The sequence below is a fragment of the Clupea harengus genome, chromosome 2 (genome assembly GCF_900700415.2).
Source record: "Clupea harengus chromosome 2, Ch_v2.0.2, whole genome shotgun sequence".
NCBI lineage: Eukaryota > Metazoa > Chordata > Actinopteri > Clupeiformes > Clupeidae > Clupea > Clupea harengus.
The window spans coordinates 30734640-30758441 of record NC_045153.1 but is presented as its reverse complement, the minus strand read 5'-3'; the positions used below and the strand labels follow the sequence as shown (position 1 = coordinate 30758441).

The 23802-nt window shown below is 43.0% G+C and overlaps 1 protein-coding gene across 3 annotated transcripts; it reads left to right on the top strand.

Annotated features, from left to right (window-relative positions):
* Positions 1 to 215: 215 nt before the first annotated feature.
* On the top strand, positions 216 to 23678 carry tbl1x (transducin beta like 1 X-linked). Of its 3 annotated transcripts, XM_031560686.2 has the most exons (17): positions 216 to 315; positions 1163 to 1317; positions 8011 to 8160; positions 12352 to 12437; positions 13757 to 13902; positions 14381 to 14690; positions 15184 to 15316; positions 15582 to 15723; positions 15853 to 15916; positions 18039 to 18136; positions 18350 to 18410; positions 18541 to 18662; positions 18805 to 18879; positions 18994 to 19121; positions 19821 to 19986; positions 20084 to 20185; positions 21161 to 23678. In XM_031560686.2, the coding sequence occupies exons 3-17, from the start codon at positions 8144 to 8146 to the stop codon at positions 21185 to 21187; spliced, it is 1677 nt and encodes a 558-aa protein (XP_031416546.1). In that variant the 5' UTR covers positions 216 to 315; positions 1163 to 1317; positions 8011 to 8143; the 3' UTR covers positions 21188 to 23678. The 3 variants fall into 3 exon arrangements, with proteins under 3 accessions (XP_031416546.1, XP_042558815.1, XP_012680538.2); XM_042702881.1 differs by lacking the exon at positions 216 to 315 and having other exon boundaries at positions 993 to 1317; XM_012825084.3 differs by lacking the exons at positions 216 to 315; positions 8011 to 8160 and having other exon boundaries at positions 994 to 1317.
* Positions 23679 to 23802: the final 124 nt, after the last annotated feature.

The following is a 23802-nucleotide window of genomic DNA, read 5'->3' as shown; positions in this document are numbered from 1 at the left end:
TGAAAATTAAAGAGATACATGATTGTCAGACTATATAACTCAACCATGAATCTTAACATTTTAAGTTGTTGGGCTCTTTGCATGGTCATATGAACTGCATCTAAACAATTCAGAAATACGATATTGGTAGCCTACTGTTGCTCTTCATTGAAATTACATAATGTGTGAAATTGGGTAAAGTTTGCGCAGATATTACACTATTTACGGCACCCAGAGGAATGTGTCACACTAATGCAGAGCTGTAATGATGTCAACTTGTTATTTACTTTCCAAATCTGAATGACTGAGCAAGGCGAAAGGAGAATTAATCAGCAAGTATGTGACCAGGCAGGCGGAAAAAAGCAGTCGTGGGGGATGGGAATCTACTCATAGGCTAGATAGATGTTACAGTAGATTTTCCTCTCTGCACTGGTTAATGAATGAATATTGGCTTTGTAGATAGTTTGACTTTATTTAATATGCAGACGCATGCTACTGTTGGCTAATTAATTATAGGTAGGCCTATGTGATGGCACCCTATTAACAATTACATTTCTGATGAAAAGTGTTCTAGTCTCTAGCTATAGGCTCATGTTTCACACCAATGTATCACTAATGCATCCTTGCAAAATGTGATCCCAGTTCTTTCTAAACAGGCTTCAATTGGTTAGATAAATCAGCAGTGAACAATAGTCTAGTTTACAAATAGCTGTTATGTAATGTAACGTGGAAGTGTAAATGTTATGTTTTTGTTTGCCTTTGGCTAATGTCCCTGGTTACAGTATCAGATTCATCACAATCTATTAAGTGCCGAGACAATGCCTCAGAAGAACAAAGAAGTATGTGAACAGATCAAAGGAAGCTCGCGTAATTTGTGTCGTTGTCTCAAGTACTAGAATGCCACATCTTTATGTCGATTTGTAATAAGAGTTTTAGGCCTAGACATTGTAAATAAGCAGGTTTAAGGTCAGGTGCTGATTTTTCCATTGTAGGTCACTGACGCCCCCACCCCCCACCCACCCTCTCTCCCGCTCACTCTCAGAGTGTAGCCGCTGTCTTACAGCTCCATTCTCAGAAACATCGAAAACTCCACTCATTTCATTTGCCCACACAGCCACACTTTGCTGGTACAATATCGTAACTGACCAGCATTTCTAAATTCCCGATTATTTGACTCTTCCAGCAACGGAGAGCAGCACGGGAGAAACCCGGTTGTCACAGTTTGAATAATCAGACGAAAATGGGTGGAAAGTCGCCGTTTGCGCACTGAAGTTAGTCTTTCCCTGTGGAAGTGAAAGAGGTGGCGTGAGTACCACGAGCTCACTCGCTCTTTGGAAGGTAAGAAGCTCTTTCTCCCCTTTTTGGTGTTTTAAGAAGTTTTCAATCATAGACGTGTAATCAAAGTGTTTGGTCTATACATTATCTTGAACACTCCAGGGAGCTTTGAAGTGAGTAACGTTGGGTTACTTTATTGGTGTGACATACGAGCTACACATTTTCTAATATTCTCCATACTTTTGAATGTAGCCCGAATGTATGTGGCTGTTTTTCGGACGTCGAATAATGAAGAAACAAAGCTTGTGCTCCCCCTGCAATAATGTTACTTATGGCAGTCTGTGCTTTGTTCCTTGGTGTATTCTTATAATAATCTGTATGGATAGATTTTCAGTGAACTGCCCGTATATAAACGATGTAAAAGGGCAAGTTTATAAGCAAAAGGTCCATGAATATAGTTCGGAAGCGCATGAGTGGGGGAGGGGAGGGATCAGCAACATTGAAATACAGCAGATACTGCTTCTTCTAGTAGCTGGCTTCCTTGACATTGCATTGATGGCCTACATTTTTACCCGACAACGGAGTAAATGTAGTGGATCAATAGTCACCCATACCGAGTAGACCACTCTTATTGCTTTCATTCATTGTGTTTTGTATGTTGGTTTTACCAAGTAATCTGTTTAAATGCCTGTGTTGTGTAGCTAAAGTGTGGGAAACTCCTTTGTTAGCCTACTTTATCCTACACTGCTTTACACACACATACTATGGTATGCAATGTAGAGGATACCAAGCAGTGAAGTGTAGGAGTTAGTGTTTTGTGAGAGTGCACCCATGCATTTCCAGTGGGCTCATGAGGCCCAGGCTAGTGCTGAGCACATGGTCCTTAAGTCTGTATGGTCACATTTTCATCACCTGTTGAACCAACTGCATGGGTGCCAACTAACTTATTTGACTTCATATTAGAAATGTTTAAGGCACCAAAAAAAAGGAGTGCTTGTGTTGGTGGAATCCCTTAAATACATGTTTTGTTAAGATTATGCCTTTAATGTTTGTTCCATTCACCAAACTGACGGATCTTGCATGGGGCCATACTGGTATATGTCTCTGTCATTTGTGGGTTCGGGTTGAGGTAATATGCTCCTTCCCTGTTCGGACCCTGAGATTGTTTAAATGTACTGCCCAACTGAGGTCAGTTTTGCTGGACATAGTTTGTAGGCTAGTACTCTTATGCAAGCTTGTGTGTGTTCACCAAAGCCAAACTGTGGTGACTAGAACATATCTTGGACATAAGCAGTATATGTAATGCAGGGTTACTGTATTCAACTCTTGATACAGTTTTCTGCTTGTGCCTTTCATTTTGTGTTGCTATAACACATCATTTTCCACTTGAATCTTCATACTTTCCTTGAGAATATACATGGGAAGTTTGTCATATATCTTTGAATGCTCTGCTCTTGGTTCTCCCTGGTAGCCTAAAGCCCTTGCTCAGCGGGTTTGTTCCCAGGTCTGGCTGTTTTTGTTGGGTTGAGTTGTGTTCTTTCATTATCTGCACTCACAGGTTCTCACAGCGTTCAAAATCGGTGGCAACCAAACGATGTTTTGCTTTTTAAATATTTGTCTGGTCTATGACTTTTTCTCAACAACTTACAGTTCACATGGGCCATCAGCCAACTGGCAGACAAACCATCAGTTCAGAAATAACACACATTTCACTATGAGCCTTTCACATTTACATTCTTTGGTTTCACATACTTGTATGTGTAAGGTTTTTTCTGAGAGATCCTGCTTATTTTGATCTGACTGTATTTTGAACTCGTCGGTGCCTTAACATCATCAATGATGGGCAAATGAGAAACCAGCTGATATTGTTAAGGAATCTACTTTCTGATCGCAGTCTGCCAGCAAAAAAGCAATCCTTCTCTGAAAAGCACTGGTCTGAGAAAGCGCATATCTATAGATAAAAAAGACTCATGAGTAAAACTATCTATTCCAGACATCCCGCTATATAACTAAATCATCTTAGTCGAGAAGAACCCGATTGTGTAGTATCAGAATGATGTAAGCCATTAGACATTACAGCAAAGAGGTCTGGCGTTGTAGGAAAGGACTGAATGACTTGAAGCTGTCCAAATCTAGAAGCCGTACTAAAGCACAGACATTGCCGATCTACTAATTAGCGTTCCACTCTCTGATGTCTCATCTTAGGGTGGTGGCTGATCCATATTGGGTCCCTTCAAGTTATGGAGAAACAGCATTGTTGTGTTTTAACATGAAGTGATACTACTTGCACAGATTGTGGTACAGTGACCACTGCAGCTGTTTTCTCAGATGTACAGTTTAGAATGACAAATATTTTTGCTATAATAGTCGTCAAGCGGTTGCATTCAAACCTGCAGGGAGGCTTTTGCATATAGGAAAACGCCTTTACTATGAAGTCGTCTTCCCATACATCGCCTACCCTTCCAATGAAGAGGTTGGGTTGCATGCTTCTTTGTTTATAATCAGACACCATATCCATTTCATGACAACATTCGGGTTGCATGCTGATCTGTGTAGTTGTAGTGAATTAGGAGTGGATCATATCATTTGCTTCATTATATCTCTGTGTATACTGTCAATCCCCCCTTGTAGCATCTAGTCTGTAAGTAGTTGGATTGTATTATAGAAGTCTCATTGAAATGTCAGGAAAATCTATACAAATACGTTTTGCACAGGCGATTGTGGAGGTACACAAATGAACGGTGCAGACATTTGGTTTATTTTTTTTTATCCATGGCTTTGTTCACTGCAGATAAGAGTAGATGTTGACAGAATTTACACTCATCTTTAATTTGAGATGGACATTTAAATATGATGATGAAATGTATTTTACAGTAGCCTCTGGCATACCCGGCCTCTTGGACCCTGGCCTGGGGTGAAGTCTGTACTACTACTGTGCATTGTTTCGAGTGAAGCCGCTGTAGCTAGTTGCATCCTAAAATGCGGATGTGGTCATATATGATAAAACTGACACTGACATGTACCTGTGATAGTGTTGTGAAACTGTGTCTTTTGAACACGTGGTGCGTGGCTGCCTGGCCTGGAAGGACTAAAAATGCTGATTAACATTTCTTTGGCCTCTTCCTATTTCTCCCTGCCTGACCTTCATGTCAGAGGGAGCAGGGGGCAGAGCAGAGCTAGGAGTGTCTGAATAGAGTGGATGGGGAGGTGCTTCTGGGTGGCACTCACAGCTGTTGACAAGAGATGCACAGTCTTTCACATCACTATGGCAACAGAGGAGTTACTTATTGGCCTTTAAAAAGAAGAGGAAAAAAAAAATCTCAGTTTCAATTTGAATCACTGTTCTGATAAAACAAATCCAAATGTTGGTCATCATTTGAATATAGTATGTAGGTTAACAAGAGAAAATGATCATTCTTAGAGAGCTGCTAACCAAGAACCTTACATAGCGGGTTGCAGTAGCCTTTGAAAAATACACTGTTGCCTTTAGTGGCCTTTCTCCTGCCAAACAACCTGAAGGATAGTAAAGACTGAAGCATATCATTGGCCATCAGGTTTGATTAAATGATCAAGTTATAGTGATAAATCTATTAAATGTTTTCAATAGATTTTGCTGCCTAAACCAGTGGGTCATAACTGTTTGTATTTAGACTTAAAAAAATATTAATTCATACCTGCCTTAGTTGTGCAATAATGCATTTCTTTGGATGCCTGAGAGTTATTGTGCCGACGAGTCATCGAAAAATAATTCTATTATCTTTTGTGACCGTTTTTTTTAATAAAGCTTATTTGAAGTGATCTTTTTACCAATGTGCAACTTGCCATGATATGGTCATTGGGCAATGTCCATTATCTTCATTATGACAGTGCATCTGTAAAATTAGCCCGGTAACGATACAGTCAGTTTGACTTAGCATGGATATCACATAAGATGATAAAAACATCACCGCTGACTTGGTTGCATACATAAAACATAAGCCTTTTGTTTTTCTTTTGAAATACGGTGTGTAGTTAGGAGACAAGGTATAATTTGAATCCCTCTAAACATCTTTTTAGTATGCCATGTAGGTCCAGATATCTGCAGTGAGACATAACTGGAGTTACGAAATGCACTCCTGGTAAATTGAGAAAGGTTGACACCAGCCGGTCTTAACAGGCCTTTCACAAATGCACCATTGAATCAATTCACACCTGTAGTGCAATGGCAGGTGTTTGGGTTTCTGAGGGAGGGAGACGTAATCAAAAGTGGCTGAACAAAGCTATAAAGGTCAGTTGAGCAATCACTTGGAGTAGAGTAGGGCAGCGTCGTCCCAAGACTGCTAAATCTCCTCCGTGCCTCCGCACCTCTGGAACAGCCTCTTTGACTTCACAGTGGAGGCTCTCATTGAGTTGGGTCTGCTCAGAGCATTCAGTGTCTTACTGCAAAATTGTTCCTTTCTCAGTAGTAATGAACTCATTTCTTAATTCAGAAAGGTAGTCATAAATATTTTTTTTAAATGGCCAAATGTGTGCTGTATTTGTGTCTTCCACTGTTAGCTTGTCTCATCTGCTTTGTACCAATTGGTTCTTTTAAGACGAAGGCAAAAAGGCCATCCAATCCTGTGCAGCAGTAAAGGTCAGTTCTTTTGACGTGGGTCCCCCATCTGCAGAGAAAGAAGTGATTCCTTGAGAGACTGGGAATCCCCCATTCCCCCCTGCCCCTCCCCCCACATCAGTCGCCCATCCCCCCCCAGCCCACTGTTCCTTGTGGCTGTCTGTCTGGGATTGTGGAGGCCAGGTCAGCCATCCATCCAGTGACAGGGCGAAGACGGCAAGAAATGGCCGTGGTGGCTATCTGTTTTGTAGGCTCAGTAGTCATCCTGGCTCTCCTCTCCCCTCCCCCCAGCGCGTGAGACTGCGCTCCATCCAGAGGCTTCAAAGGTGGGTTTGAGTTAGCAGAGCAGTTCAAGAGAAAATGGCTGCTGTTTCCAGGTCCTGTTTGCACATCTGTCAGGAGGTGACTGCTCATGCAAAAATGGGGCTTTTAGCATGTCAAGGCAGAGTGGGCCTCTCTCTTTCTTTCTTTCTTTCTCTCTCTGTCTCTCTCTCTCTGTCTCTCTCTCGCTCTGACACAGACATGCACACACTGATTTCTCCTCCTGCCTCTATTTTTATGTCTTTTTGTAGTGTCCTGCGTTCCGACATCAGTCGCGTTAAAACCACACACCCCTTACAGTTTCTGTCAGCTCCGTTACTCTGAATCTGTCTTCGGATTTGTGCACACAGCCTTTGATCATTTGCATTTTATTGAGCTTCCTCTCCCTTTATCCCCCCATATCACTGCAATTACCATAATTATGCCGTGTGATTTTGATATCCTGTATGGAGATGACTGTAGGAACACGCATCATTTTTAGATCATTTATTTCTGTAGATTCTTTGTCAAATTGTAAATGCATCTGGTTAATCATGATTGCCTGCATAGGGAAGCTATGTTAAGCTCGTCCTACTCTGTTGTTTTAAAGCATGCTATTGTTGAAATAGATTTGGGTAAAAGCAATGCTGGCTTGTCCTTGAGTCGCACACTACGAACCATCTGGGTCTATTTTTAGAGCAGATTAGCCAGCAGAATTGAGCCTTAGAGTGTGAGATTTCCTCTCTTTTTTTCACATACTTCCATGACCTTATCGGTGCAGCTGCTCCTGAATGCAGGCTTCTCTGTCCTCAGGGTGTACAGTGATATTAATATCTGATTCGGAGCACTGCATTAGTAATGCTCCTTTTGAAGTGGCTGTTTGCACTGGGAGTTAGCAATGCAATTTTTGATGTTGTGAATTGCGGTACTGCTTAAGATGATTTGTAAATGCACAAGATCTTAACAATACAGAGCTGATGAACAGATACAAATAGAGGGTATTAAGAAATAGATTTTGCGGTATTGTATTTGTTATGGTTTGGCTTTGGATTGTCCTTTCTGTTCAGTCTCAGGGTAGCATGATGTCTTAATGTTTGCTCTCTTGAAGTGACACATATGAAGATAAACATGTGACTGCTACCTTTCGGAAGAAATATGTTCCCTCTGTGTTGCCCTCAGGGTTTGGAAAGTGGGTGATGGCAGTGTATGCGGCACTAGAATAGTTGAATATAAATGTATTAAGACACACGGTATGGGAAACCAGTGACCCTTTTAACATCCAAATCATTCAATTTGTCGTGTGAACAAGTTCCAGCTAAAGGCACATTACACAAGTCCAGGTCAGGAAGTAGGTTACATTTGATGACTCTTTTCTTTTTTTTTTAATTGGCAGTGCATGTCATGAGGACACGCTAACCAGACCCTTTCACAAAAGCTAGGAGTCACGGTGTTTGTCATTGACTGAGTAATCAGCAGAAACCACCAGAGAATAGAGAGGTGATCTACATACAGTACAACTTGTATGGCCTTTTTTGCTTCCGTATGAATGAAATTGGCCTTTTAAACCTGTATAGGTCTACTAATGTAGCTTCTCATTTGTATATGTTAAACATATAGTACACAGTGGTTACAGAACAGGAATCCCTGTGGTATTCTTGGCAGGCTCAGTTTGAAGAGCTTTCTTCAACACTTTCTTCAGAGCATGATGGTTCTGCCCAAGTGAAGTCTGATACTAATACATCAGTATTTTCAACAACCTTAAAATATACCTACTCAGTTTTCAGAAGGAGTGCATGTTGTCCTATTTTAAAATTAAATTACATTTTCAATTGTATTAATTTATATCTCAACACGCCTTCCAGAGCTCTAGACTTGAACCTTAGAAGAGCAAGCTTAAGGCGACAGTGGCAAGGAAAGACTCCCTCTTGAGCAGCTCTTGTGCAGATCCCAGCTCAGAGGGGAGACCCATCTGCTTGAAGCCCTCCTCTGCAGCTGATGAAAACATTGAAGAGGTACTCATCTCTGAAAACAGTCTAGTTGCATGTCTGATTTTAAGGAAGACTCATTGTACGACTGCATATAATGGCTAGTCTGGTGATTCGAAAAAGATTTAGAAAGTTGTTAAGTGTTCAGTAGTGGCTACAAAGTGTGAACTGAAATATTTGAACACCATCCAACTTTCTACATTGCCACCTAGAAGGTGATTGTAAGCCATTTGTCGATGGGGGTTGTGAAGTAACCAGAGGCCTTTGGGGCCATTTTGCTTTTATGCAGTGCTTACCTTTGTTTTGTTTGGTCATTTAAAGCAGTAGGGCCGGACCCATTGTTCCTAATGACGGGGTGGTTGTCCAGTTGAGGAGATAACGACGTGGGCAGGTGTTTCAGGCCAATGGTAAATGAACATTCATTTACAACCTGGAGTAAGTGCTCCAGAACCTCAAGGCAGACATTACGTGTGTTACCCAACGGTGGGAGCACTGCTAAATGGCTTTGATTAGTGCCCTGTTTGGACAAGCAAACCCTATTTGGACAAGCAAATTGCTATTATGTAGTAAACATGTTAATTATGCCTATTGAGGGAAGTTTGATGGTAAAGCAGACATTGTCAGTGTGAAACAATTGAGTTTTTAAATTGCAGTTACGTTACTGTGTCAGATCTGATTGGCCAGATCTTTCAGTATTAGCTTGTGCTGATCAATGATTGTAATGCTAGTCTATGTAATATGATGCATCCTAACCCAAGGGATCATCATGCAATCATGAAACAGACCTGATTTGTAATCTTAATTACTTGCACATCATTTTGGTAAATCCTCTTAGTGTGTCCAACAAGAGGCAGTGTTTTCTTGGAGGCAACCTGAATGCTATGGGATTGGAGTAATTGATGTTGCAGTCAAAAGCCCATCTGATACATGGATTAGCAGGGTAGTCACCTCCGCTGGGACGCGGTTCCCTTCAGGCCGCTGGCTGGCTAATTATGTTAGCAGTTGTTTTGTCGGGGTTGGACTGGTGGCAGCCATCGTGACTGCAGCCTCCAGGTTGGTGCAGATAACCTGCCTCCCAGACCCGTCTTGTGTGGTAATTAAGCAGAGGGAGCAGCAGAACGAGAGAGGGCCTCCTTCAGACCACCCAGGCAATGTGAAGACAACTGCTGTGTGCTGGGAAGCCCAGTTTGTAAGGAGGTCTCTTCATAATTAAACATGGTCAAACTGTATAAAGTTTGAAAACAGGTATATGTAATAGGTAAGGAAAACTGATCCAAAGTGATCGGATAAAATGATATTGTCCCTGTGTCCACTGTACTTGCATTATAAACACTGATAATTGAAGTGTGTTGACATTTCATCCAAGATATTTGTCATACCAGAAGAGTACAATGAACGGGATCAAGTTTCCCCCTGGCCCCCTGGGACACATGAGTACTCCAGACTTGTTATTGTAATTATGTAGAGTTGTGTGTGTTTTATTTTGGCATGTTTATCTGTGTCTATTAGTATGATGTGGGATTCATGCAAATGGGCTAATATTTAAACATTGAGATGGAAGGATGTGAAGCAATCCTTGATCCAGTTCCTGTCCTAAAAACCTGAAAGTGAAACGCGTATGATCATCAGCATTTCTGCCCTTGGCCTCCATCTTAATCGAAATGTAATGGCAGTGCTGGGCTGTTCTTAAGCTCTTGAGAATGTCTGGTATTCTGCAATAAAGTGTAAGTCCGTCTGAAAGAATATCCCAAGGTTTAAGGGTGAATTATTCATATGGAAGCCGGGTATGTTGAAGCCTGCTGGCAGGATGCCCAGTGGTAATTGGGACAGCATAGCTTCTTGTCTGTTTTGTGGGTTCTCTCCTGGTTGCTATGCTACTGCATGGGAACTCTGGTGTGCCTTGTGAAAGTATGTGTGGTGTGAAACCTGAGGTGTACCCTCTTGCTGCTTGCCGCCCTGACCCTTGGCTGCTGGAATGGTTAGGAAGTGCTGAGATGACACTGGTGTGCCCTGGATTGAAAGTTTCATGTCAGTTGAACAGAAAGCCTGAGTCTTAAAATAGCTTTTTTTTGGAGGGTTTAAAGAAATGAATCATTCTGAAAATGAGGTTAGTGCAGCATAGGGCTGTGCAGTAGGCTAGTCCTGACTCTTCACTACAGCAGTGCACCATTCATGTCAATGGCAAAAGACAGTTTTGAAAAGACAACTCATTACACAATACTATCTTGTATGTTCTTACTCTTGAATAGTTCAACCAAATAAAAATGTATTTTCTGCATACTTCCCCTACAGTCAATCCTCCACTCAGCGTCGGAAATACACGAGGGCAAAGGGCAAAACTGCCCCTAAGAAATATAATTTTGCCCCTGATATGACTAGGAGAGGGGCGAAAAATGCCCCCATAATTTTCTGTAATAATAATTGAATGAACTTGTCAAAAACATCGTAGCCTATGACCCGGTCCAGTTGCCATTCAATGTTTTGATTTTCGCCTTGACTGATTGTTGCGTGAAGAACCGAACATTCTAACTAAAAATATTTGGAGCGCTTCTTAATCAGACCTGTGACTGCGAGAGTGAGGAGAAATGAGGATGAGCAAACACAGTCTCTGTCACCATCTCAGGTTCTAAAAGATAAAATTCACACACCCAGCGACCGTCGAAAATTGGAAGCTAGATTGGCTTGGGGTGGAGGATGACGACGACGAAAAAAAGAGCCACATTTTTTTTAAGGCATGTCGGACTTGTGGCCAAAGTCGTTGTAAATCCAGCACAGGCGAATTATTCTGCTGACTTAATCAAGGGGAGCGAACACATACAGAAATACATGGCCTTTCGTCACCAGGCGCCAAGCAACACACCATCGCCTACGGTGAATGATAACTAGTAATAATAATTTTAGAAATTATTTAGTTCGGTTTAGCTAGTTTAATGATAGTTAGCTAACGTTAGCTAGCTCTGATAGTGCATTAGCTACAAAGGCTTGCTTGCAAGCAAGCTAGCTAACCAGTCCTATATGTATTTCCTGTAGGCCTACTATGGTAGGTACAACATGATTAAAGGTAACACAAAAATCCATAAGAAAAAACTATTGTTAATAGTTGTTTAAAAAATGTAATAATAACAATCAATAACCACAAAGAAATAAGAATAAAATTGAATATGATTGTCTGATTTATGTTTTCTGTTTGGTTTTTGTTCAAAAAATCTAAGAAAACACTTTGAATTTGTAGACTACTGCCTAAGTCTTATTATTGCCATTTGATGACAATTGCTCATATACTGTAAGCCTAAATAAGTGTGTTTATAATTTTGAACAAAGGTTAAATGTTATTTCACAAGTTTCTAAAAGTGCCCCCAATTTTGTGTAAAATGCCCCTGGATTTCAGTAAGTGGGGGCAAAAATTGCCCCCCAAAAAATATGTAAATTTCCTACCCTGCCTCCACTATATGTGAAGTGTAAATACAGTCTTTATAATTTCAACTAGCAGTATGTAAAAAAAAAATTTAAAAAAATCTTTTTGAGACTACATTATAATGGCATTAAATGACAAGGATGGTCTATGTCCTACACAATCAGGCACAGTCTATTTTCCCCCACGTTTGCTAAAAGCTGTTGAAGTAACACTAGACCGGAAATCACCAAAATCCCACAGAGGCGATAATTCTGGTCTGGACGTATGTTGTGGTATCGGCTGTAGAAACGCGACTATTCCGTTAACCATTTTTTTTGGTCATTTTCTCTGCTTTCTGCACCCTCATCATCACATCATGCATGCAGGACTGTGTTTAGAAGTCTCGATTCACCAGGTCTCAATTTTCTGAATTTATTATTTATCATAAATGATAAATACACCACTAGCTCAAGAGGTGTCTTTTAGTATTTGGTGTCATTTCTGTGCTAGTGAGAGTGACCACTGTAAAACAGTGAGGGTAAGCGTGTCTTCAAGTGGCAATTTACTGCCATAATTGGAAACAACAGCGCTGGCCTTGAAGTCAAGTGGACACTGTTGTTGGATTGTTGCTGTCCTGCTGATGGGTGGGGGGGTGGAAGGGGCATCTTCAAATCTTTTATGACGTGATGGAATGATTACCCAGCTATTACCCTACCCAAAACAAAGTATGTTTGTGAAGGTAAAGTCAATAATGTAGTGCTGATTGACTTGATTGTGCTATATTGTTTGAGTGAGTGTTTTTCCCCTTTTTTATCTTGTTTCAGAGTGGGCCGGTCCTTGAGGTTGCTTAAGATGAGTATAACAAGCGATGAAGTCAACTTTTTGGTCTACAGATATTTACAGGAATCGGGTAAGCTGTGTGTGAAATATCAGTGTTTCATTTGTAATATTTTCCTTTTAAGAAAATGGCAATGTTTAGCTAAGCTCAGTAGCTCTGTAGCACCTTCGCTAATGGCCACTGATCTTACTGCAAGCTAGATCACTTCAAACATACATTTGTAATCCAACTGGAAATCATGGCTAAATTGTCTGACATTACATCGAGTGGCCTAATAAGAGTTGTTTTTAGAATGCCGGCTTAAGCTGGCGCATAGTTGCCCCAAAAAGTAAAGCCCTATGATGGTGACATCTGTCTTAGCCATGAACATGTGTTGTGTTTCATTTCATATTACTGATGTTCGGAGCCGTTCTCGTGGCAGTGTTGCACAATTGTCTTCACACCCTGTTATGTTGAAATGCTGCTTTACACAAAACATGTAAAAAATGTAAAAGATTTCTTCAGTCTGCCATTTTCAGGTTGAGTCACTCTTATTTGTGTATATGTTCAGTGGAGCAAGAAATAACATGTTTCAGTCTAGGTATATGATGTATATATTGAACTTGTACTTAACAAATGTGCCAATCCACCATATTCTCTGTTCAGAAAAAGCGTATAGGAAAGTAGTGCATATCGATAGCTGTGCTTCGTTAATGTTCACACACTTCTAGGCATTGGATTGCATTGATAAGTGGAAACCCAAGGCAACGGTCCACTGAGCAGGGCACTTGCTCAACTCTGTACACGTATCAGTCTCTGCAGTCTGCAGATCACATTTCCTGATATGAACAGGCGTGAACCTGCCTTCCATGTTAACCCATTTTTCAATGAGATGAGCGCATGCATTATTTAGGCCGTGCCGCCTGGCTTTTTATTGCTCCTTTGTTATGACTCTTTGAGATCAGTCACCAGAGGGAGGGAAAGAGAGAAAGAGAGAGAGAGAGAAAGAGAGAGAGAAAGAGAGAAATAGAGAGAGAGAAATGCTTGCTCAGCATTTCAGCCTGCCACCACCACCTTGGTTATGGGTTGCAGAAATAGGCTTTTGAGTTTGTCTTTAATAGCTCGACTACTCTCACCACAGCGAACACAACAATAGCACGGGTGACCTCTGTAATCTGACTGCTGTGTTGTGAGCGGGTGATGCAGACCATAGAGCCTACATACAGCCTGATCCATAGTATTCACGTCCCTCATTTAGCACAGACTTGGAACACTACTCATGTCCCTGAGTATAGTAGACTCCCCTGCATATGTGTGCTAACACGCGTCGTGTGTGTGTGTGTGTGTGTGTGTGTGTGTGTGTGTGTGTGTGTGTGTGTGTGTGTGTGTGTTCTGTTGTGGGTTGGCCACAGGTTTCTCCCACTCAGCGTTCACCTTTGGCATCGAGAGCCACATCAGCCAGTCCAACATCAATGGAACACTAGTGCCTCCTGCTGCCCTCATCTCCATCCTGCAGAAAGGCCTCCAGTATGTGGAGGCGGAGATCAGCATCAACGAGGTGAGGACCGACCGCACGCACGCAGCCCTTTAAGTCTACGACTGATGCTCTCCATTCTGGGATGAGATTTCTAGGAATTGATGTCAATTTGTTACGTTATGATTGTTAAAAAGAGGTCTCAGCCTGCTTGTATGAACACTTGCAGTGGATACCTTTAAAAAAAAAATAATAATAATTGTCTTCGCTCTATGTAAAGCGTCTTTGAGTACCTAGAAAAGCGCTATATAAAATGTAATTATTATTATTATTATACTTGATTAATAATGATAAATACAATTATGAAATCATAAAAATAAGTCATTTTTACATTTTAAGATAAAGACTTGCAGGAATACTAAAAATGAATAAAATGATCTAATACAAAATGAAGTTAAGTCAGTTTTCATTGTATGTTGTCAGAGGTTATGTATTTAATGTTAATAGTATGTTGTAGTTGATTGAGTCATTTTGATCACACGTTTGGATTCTGTTTCCGCAGGATGGCACCGTCTTTGACGGGCGGCCGATTGAGTCGCTGTCGCTCATTGACGCGGTGATGCCGGACGCGGTGCAGACACGGCAGCAGGCCTTCAGGGAGAAGCTGGAGGCCCAGCAGCATCACCACCAGCAGCACCAACAGCACCAACAACACCAACAACAGCAGCAGCAACACCAACAACAGCAGCAGCAGCAGCAGCAGCAGCAGCAGGCGGCCGGACCCGTAGCAATGACCAGCGGCAGCAGCCAGCAGAAACCGCCAGAAAACGGAGAGACTGTCAATGGTGATGAGAACGGCACCCACAACTTGAGTAAGGAACATGTCTATCGCTTCTGTGCTGCTGGGCAGGGCCACTGGAAGGAGCTGTGTGCTTTTCAGTGTCAGTAGACACAATGCCTTTTAAAAGGGTGGTGGGAATGTGAGATGTCTGTTGGTCACCTTGATGGCCTTGGCCACGAGCAGTAAGGAGGCAGTCTGCTCAGGTTGCACTGATTCTAGGCTATGTTGTGTGAATGTCAGAGCGTGAGACGGCGAGCGGGTGTCAGTTCAGCACATCACTTGTGTGCCCACCACGTGAGGGTGTTGGAAAGAATGGGCAGAGTTGCTGTTGCCAGCTTAGGGACACTCCAAACCTTGGGATTGATGTAATATTCAAGAGCGGTGTTTACGCAGTTCATCTCAGATGACATGTTTCTGGGGGGGGGTTGAGTTTGATCTGGCTCTCCAGGCAGCCGGGGTGGGGAGGGGGGAGAGAGACTGCACACTTCAGCCCTGGTAAATGAAGCCTGACTGTTTGTTGGCAGATAACCACTTGGAGCCCATGGACATCGACGGGGAAGTGGAGATCCCCGCCAACAAGGCCACCGTGCTGAGGGGCCACGAGTCGGAGGTGTTCATCTGTGCCTGGAACCCCGTTAGCGACCTGCTAGCCTCTGGGTGAGTCACACGCCCGGGTCACGCTGCCTCAGCGGCATGAATGAGGGGGTTTGGGAGTTGATCTGGCGACTGCTCATTTCTTGATCTCCCTGGCCTCCCACTCACAAGCTGACACACACACACACACACACACACACACACACACACACACACACACACACACACACACACACACAGACACACACACACACACACAGACACACACACAGTGCAGCACATTTGCTCTCGCCAGAGCTGTCTTGATTTGGGCTTGTTGTGGCTGTAGGTCGGGAGACTCCACGGCGAGGATATGGAACCTGAATGAGAACAACAACAGCAGCTCCACACAACTGGTGCTCAGGCACTGCATCCGAGAGGGAGGCCAAGACGTCCCCAGCAATAAGGACGTCACCTCTCTGGACTGGAATGTGAGTGGACTGGAGCTGCTGTGAGGGATCTCATTGATCTGACACAGCCTGCACCACATCATTATTGAGCTCATACCCAAAATGCTTTCCCTGGAAATATAATTGTTTCAAATTCTGTCTTCTACTTAGAGCGATGGAACTCTGCTAGCAACTGGATCCTATGATGGATTTGCAAGAATCTGGAGAAACGATGGTATGTTGAACATCAGAGGGCTGTGCTACGAAGGGCGGTTAACCTCCTCAGAGTTAACTCAGGGTTATCAAGGGAAGTCAGAGTTGACAAACCCAGATTGCCTAAATTGGTGTTAAACGGTACTACAATAGTTTACTCTGCGTCTCTTAACTGGAGTTTGTGCACGTTTGGGGGAAAAAAGGGACGCATTCGCCAACGCAGGTCAAGTTTATGACCAATGGCTCATATAGCATATTACCTGTTTAAAACCTTTTTTTAAACAATTGCCCTTCAACTGTTTTCTGATGCATTGTTTTTGCATTTGAACAGCTTACATTATTATAGAAGTCCAAAGTAGACTACAAACTCATCGCCAAATAGGTTAGTTCCAGGCTACAGTAGTTGGTCGTTTAGGGTCCTTGTGACGTTTTTAACCCTCAGCGCGCCGCCCCTTGCTCTAAGTCAGCGCTCCACACTTAGGGAAGCACTGGTCAAGCTAAATGTGTGAAAACAACACGGATCATGTAGTCATAGTGTACACATGGGCTACAGGTCTGAAATGGACCCGTTAATGAAGTCTGGTCCACTCCCTAGGCTGGAGGGCTACCTGCATGAATAGAATGCTATTGTGTTAAGGATAACGCCATTCGAATGATCATTTCAGCTGCAACCCCGCTTGAAAGCGCACTTCCAACAAGTCAGGATTAAATAGAATATATTAAGTGGTAGGCTATGCATTAATAGTGTGAGGTGTGTTGCCCACATGTATAATAGCCTATTCATGTGTTCACAGCAAGCAGACAAAAAGGCTGAGCTTGTGAAAACTGCAGGAGAGCCGCCACCTCCTGCTACTTTTCACAGGCAAAGGAGTTGTGTTTGCCATTGAACACGAGCACACAACACAGACGCCCACAATGGAGGGGTGTAGGGGGCAGTCAGTTCTGACCTTGGTGGCAGCTCAATGTCCACCCTTTATGTACAGGGTATAATGAACCAATTCTTTTGACTGCCCAGTTAAAAAAAAAAAGCCAAAGTTGACGTGCCTGTCTTAGGGACACTATTGAGCTGATCCACCAGCATATGCCCCTCATGCCCTCTGTTAGCATATGCTGAGCTGGACTGCTACAAGAAAATGCTACAAACAAAAAACTCAAAGTTGACATAAAAACACTGGAACAGGACAAAGGTATTGCTTATACATTGACTATCCTTTGAATCAATATGTTTATACCATCTATAACTTTTTTCTTCACATTTTTAGATAAGGGAGGACGCTCATGAATAAATATGAATACATAAGATGACTCGTGTCATCTTTTTCTGTTGGAAATATTGATTTGCGCTTGCCTCCTCTGGCTGTGCTCTAGTGGGGATATGTGTACAGTAGATCGTACCAAGCGCCCTCGGCAACCCTGGGAAAAAAACTGTGTTCTGTAAATAGTAGCTAGCTTATGCATATTAAAAAAGTATTTTTATATCGTGAATCACCTGTTCAAATGTGATCTGTAGAGTGCTGAAATGGCGTGGGAACACACGAAATGCATCCAGCAGTTTAGTGAGAACAAGTTGCCTGCCACCTGTGCACAGCACACAGTAGTCTTGCTCAGATGTTCAGCACCACAGATGAAATGGGGCAATAGAAAGCAATGCAAGGTACACTTGTCTGTTCGAGATATCTGGCCATAGTAGCCGCCAAAGACATTTACTTCCCCCAGATGAGAACTAATATCTTTCATAGAGATCATCATCATCATCAGGATGAGATGAAGGATTTTGACTCCCTTGCTCTGCGGAATGACAATATGAGCCTTTCACACTGTGCAGATGTCGTTTGGGTCCAACATTGTGGGTGGAGAGGTGGCGCTAATGTAGGTTAACATCCAGTTTAACACGAAGATAACCTGCTTGGCGCAGTTGACTGCATGCCATGACCAGGCCGAACGTTATCCAACTTTTGCAATACGGGAGGTCACACCCCACATCCCAAAATTACTCGAGAAGTTACCTGGATGGGCCAATTGCATTGCATTGTAGTACAGAGTATTATTTAAAACAGAAGTTGTTTACAACAAAGCACAGGACACTTGGAAATGTATGTAAGTGCCAGAAGTTTCACTGAAGGGATCATGCAAATTGTCCACAGGAAACCTGGCCAGCACCCTGGGGCAGCACAAAGGGCCCATTTTTGCACTGAAATGGAACAAGAAGGGGAACTGCATCCTCAGTGCTGGAGTCGATAAGGTACAACATCTTGTCTGGGATGAGTTCCAGACATTTATTTTTGGAGGATTATAAGAAAACTCAAAAAGTGTATTCAAATTCAAATAAAATGTTCTGAGGGATTTGTTTCACACCAACTAAATGGCAGCACCTCAGTTTTGTGCCATATTGTTGTACCTCAGTTGCATCCACAAGCAGAAAAACCCCAAAATGTAAATGTCCATTGCCCTACAGACGACAATCATCTGGGACGCTCACACGGGCGAGGCTAAGCAACAGTTCCCTTTCCACTCAGGTGAGGACCACAGCCAACCAGACACGGCAGCCATTTCCAACCCCTCAGTGTCAGACAGCCATTAGAACAGTAATGGCATTTTCTTTTTAAAGGCATTTATTTAATGAACCTTACTATTTCCATCCTCTAGCACCAGCACTGGATGTGGACTGGCAGAATAACACCACATTTGCATCGTGCAGCACAGACATGTGCATCCATGTGTGCCGCCTGGGCAGTGATCGGCCCCTGAAGACCTTCCAGGGACACACGGTAAGCAGAGCCCCATTGTTCTTCCTGATGTGGAGGTACAATTAGTCTAATTCCATCACGTCCTCTGCGCTGCAGTCCAGGGAAGGGTAAAGATAAAACATCACTATACTGTCTTCATATGCTTTGCTGGTCTGTGTTTCAGAATGAAGTGAATGCCATTAAATGGGACCCATCAGGGATGCTGCTTGCCTCCTGCTCTGATGACATGACTTTGAAGGTGAGACAGACAGATGTAGAAGGTCCTGAAAATGGACGACAATATGAAATTGCAAAGGAAGACCCAATCTGACCCATCATCTTTCTGACCTGTATATCTATCTTCATCTCTCAGATCTGGAGTATGAAGCAGGACTCCTGTGTTCACGACCTCCAAGCTCACAGCAAGGAGATCTACACCATCAAATGGAGCCCCACAGGACCCGGCACGGGCAGCCCCAACTCCAACATCATGTTGGCCAGGTGATGTGATGAGATGAGATATGATGCATCCCATATAGAAGAGGGGTTAGTTAGGGCATGAAAAGGCTCAGCTCTGCTTAGGAAGAAAAATAAAAGAATGACACTCCAGGGTAGTCTCTCACTTTGATCTAGTTTACAGAACACCATGCTTTTCTCAGCATGTGATCACTCAATATATATATATATATATATAGCCACATGACTCTGAATTGTCAAAGACTTGAGAGAAGTAAAAAAGCCCCAGACAAGACTTGATATTCTCACACTGTAGAGACGGTTATTGCAGCCAATGGTCTCCCAAGGGTACTCTGCTAACCTCAAGAATAATTACTCCTTCTCTCTGTCCCTTAGAAAGCTCGCTGGTTATCATATATTCAATATCCTTTGAACATTATTTCAGTTATTTCAGCCTTCTGAGGAAAAGAGCCCAGAATACATTTGGCTCACCTCATGTTGGCGGTTTGATGGAAGAAGCTGTTTAAATTCTCACATAATTAACACTTATATTCCAATTAACACCAGGGCTAAAAATGCCTTTATCATTTAGTCACAAGTCTATCATATGCTAACACCCTTTTTTTTTTTTTTTTTTAAATCTGCTGCTCCTAAACTCAGTTAGTTGTGTGCTGTGTGAAATATATAATGTCCCTTCTTACCACAAACCTTTAACACTCGTCCTCGTTCTTTGTGCCCTTGCAGTGCGTCGTTTGACTCTACTGTGCGTCTGTGGGATGTAGAGAGGGGGGCCTGCATTCACACCCTCACCAAACACCAGGAGCCTGTCTACAGCGTGGCCTTCAGCCCAGATGGGAATTACTTGGCCAGCGGCTCCTTTGACAAATGTGTCCATATTTGGAACACCACGGTGAGTGGTCGGGTCCTCAGAGAAACCATGGCAACCTGAGTAACTGCATCCCACTGCGAGCTGCGTCACGTTGACCTGAGTGCTTTTGTCTTTCCAGAGCGGAGCGCTGGTGCACAGCTACAGGGGGACAGGAGGCATTTTTGAAGTTTGCTGGAACAGCACAGGAGACAAAGTTGGAGCAAGTGCTTCAGATGGCTCAGTAAGTGTCTCTCCGGTTCAGTTGTTTATTATTAATAATAATAATAATAATAATAATAATAAATATAGCTGCAAGTAGCGATGCGGATTCCTCCAAAGATTGCGAAACCAGGGGAAAATGTATATTCTTCACAATTTGGAAAGAAGAGTAAAAGAAGGAAAAGAAGAAAAGAAAGAAGTGTCTTGCTAAAGGACACCTCGACAGGGAATTGAACTTACAACCTTCTGAATACTGAACGACTTCTCTACCCCTGTACCACTGATGCTCAGTTTAATATCTCAAAGATTTGCTTAGATATTACTTTACTTCCTGTGAATTTGAATTTGAGTGGCTGTACCGGACAAAAGGTTGTGAGGATCAAAATTGTGTTGATTAAGTTTTGTGAGGCTTGGTCTGAAGATCCTCTCTAGTGATTTTGAAGAAGATTTCACCAAAATTGTAGGAGGAGTAAGCTTTCAAAGGTTTTTTGATAAAACCGGGAATAACAGAAAATCTATACAACCGAAAATTGGCGCCATTGAACGTCGAATTCGTCTTGATCCAAGGAATCCAATGGTACCTCATTTTTGAAAATCGGTCAAACGGTTCAAAAGTTGTGTGTGTTAACAAAAGTCCAACTTTGACCCGTTGGTGGCGCTAGTGTGGTCTAGTGGGAGACATGAAACTTGGTGTGAGTAAAGAAGGGACTGTCCTTAATGAGTGTGCCAAATTTCAGAAAAAGTTACCATACGGTTCTAGGGGCTGCCATTGACTCCCATGGTACAAGAATAATAATACCTACAATAACAATAGGTTTCCTCCTGACGGAGGAATCCTAATAATAATAATAATAATACCTTTTGTGTATGTTCTTGTGAACTCCACTGCTTCACATTGTTTTGAGTATTTTGCCTTTTGTGAGGCCTGAAATGTCTTGGTTGTCTTGTCTTTACACAGGTGTGTGTTCTTGACCTTGGTTGTCTTGTCTTTACACAGGTGTGTGTTCTTGATCTTCGAAAGTAGACCCACGAGTGGACAAGATGACACTGAACATCTGCGGCACAACGCCTCTCTGAGCGGAGGATTTGATTGGCTGACTTGAGGGTCTGGTTGGGCAGAGGCAGGAGAACCAGTAGGACTAAAGGGGCAGTGGCAGATGAGGAAAGAACATTTGAAGAATATGAGAGAAACGAATGCCTGTATCCTACAAAAAAACACAAAGAAATGGCGTGGCTGCCCCAGAAGATGTAACGGCAAGTGGTTTCATCCCCCAAAGCCTCTCTACCAGACGCTCCACCGTCAGCCAAGACCCACTTCTGCCCCCGATGGGAGGGAGTGGCGAAGCCCTGCTCAGAGGACACTTGCTACTGGGCTGGATCTAATCCACTGTCTAGCTGAATCAGAGCGGGAAAAGCTTCAAGAGAAAAGATCCAGCTCTGGACCGGGATACTGGGACTGCTGTCAGAATGATCATCAAGGGGATTAGAGTTAAGAGAGCGATGAGATGAGCCGGCGCTGGCCAGTGCTTTACTGTGCTGGGGCTGGAGAGATGGCAGAGGAGAAGGAGAAGGAGATATCTCTGGCAGTACATCTAAGTGTGCACTATTCTGACTGTCTTTAAGAGCTGGAGGGGTAGCGTCAGCACTGGCCTTCTCACACAAATGTTCTAGTTTTCCTTCTCTTGTTGAAAAGCGTTCTTCCTCTCGGAGTGGGGTGTGCCTGGCAGAATACTACTCTGTGAATTTACAGGATTTGTGTTTTGGAGGTCAGGGAAAAGAAATCTCTATGTTAAGAATGTGCTGTATTCAGTTCTGACAGTATCTTTGAAGAGTTTAAACTGCTGAGGCTAAAGTTTTTTTTATCAACATGTTTTACTCCCTTGAATAAGACCTCCATGGGCATCTGAGGACAGCCAGGAGAGGGGGGGGTTCATAAATGTACATTATCCCCTCTGGATGTAAATGTAATGAATGTTAACATATGTATAATAGAGAAGTACACAGATTTATATACTGTGTATATATGCTTATGTACAGTTCACTCAAATGTTCTGCTCCAGAAGCTCATTGCTTTGTTTACCTCTCTTGGGTTCTTGCTTTGCTAACATTCGTCTGAAGCATGTTTAACATGCCATTCCTTTCAGTTCAGTTCCATACCAGACACATTCTCCTATGATCACATCACCTGAGTGTGTGTGTGTGGGGGGATAGCAGTCAGTCAGTCAGACAGTCAGACCTGAGGTATCTGATGTGGTGTCTGCATATGGGACCCCCGTCTCACTAAGGCCTGCAGGGACCTCCACCCCCACTCTGGTGTCGCTTTTTGGGTTTCTCCCCCCCCCCTCTCCTGAGCTCTATACAGCTGGCTCTGGTCTTGGCATCTTAAAGTACTTGCATATGCTGAGGGTGAGGATGTCACAGTTTGGTAGGTAGTAACCCTGGGGAGCTTCGTGCATCTTTAAATCAGATAAAGGCACCAGGAAAGTGATTTTTTTTTTTTTTTTTTTATAATGGGGGGGGGGGGGGGCATGGTCCCGATGCTGCCTCGTCAGCGAGGTGCAGAGCAACAGCCTGGTGAGAGCCGTGCCCCGCTGCTGAGGCCTGCGCTCTGAGCCCCTCCATCTGTGCCCGTCCCTCTGCCACACGCCACACGCCACACGCCACACGCCACACGCCACACGCACTGGACAGTCTGGCCTGGCCCATAAACAGCCTCTGAGCAGTCAAGCAAAAGTCCTGCTGTAGCTGTGATTGGTTAGTCTTGGTCATTTGACCATGGTCACTGAGAGCTGTGATTGGTTAGTCTTGGTCATTTGACCATGGTCACTGAGAGCTGTGATTGGTTAGTCTTGGTCATTTGACCATGGCCACTGAGAGCTGTGATTGGTTAGTCTTGGTCATTTGGCCACGGTCACTGAGAGCTATGATGGGTTCCTTCTCCCAACACACAGAAATGAAAAGGAGGGTGAAAGAACAGCCGCTGTGACCAGAGTTGACCTTGCTTAAATGCATGCAGTGAGGAGTCTAGCTTTAATTTTGTTTGTCTGTATTTGATTCTGATTTTTGGACAACGGAGGATGCTGTATCTTTTGACTTAAGAAGCCACATTTTTCACATACTTTTTTTTTTTTTTTGGGTCCCTCTTTTTGGTTCAGTGCAGTTTATTAAGAAGAAATGTGAAGTGCACTTTCTCAGACAGAAGGGTCAGGTTTTCATTTTTCCAACAAAAGAGGAAAACCATTGTTTTATGGCATTTTCTTTTTCACAACATACCAACATTGGTTGATGGTTCACTGTTTCTGATTTCATTCCTCGCCGAGAGCTGTTATTGTCTGTGTCAGACTGAGAATGGAATTGTGGTTGGTTGCCAACTGGGCATGCTGAGAGACCTGGAGCTACACAAGTGCTGTGAGGGCTATACTTCACCCCAGTCTTGGGGAGGGGCATCTGTTTCCAAGATGAAAATGAAGTCACATTCAATGTCTGAAATAAATCACTCTATTTTGATATTAGAATATACTGTGGCCATGTTTTCTTTATCAGTTGGATTCTTATTACAGGTCTCACTGCTTTTTAATTTATGAGAGACCCTGTGAAATACAGTATATTTTAGACAGTAAATTTCCTTTCCAGAATGAA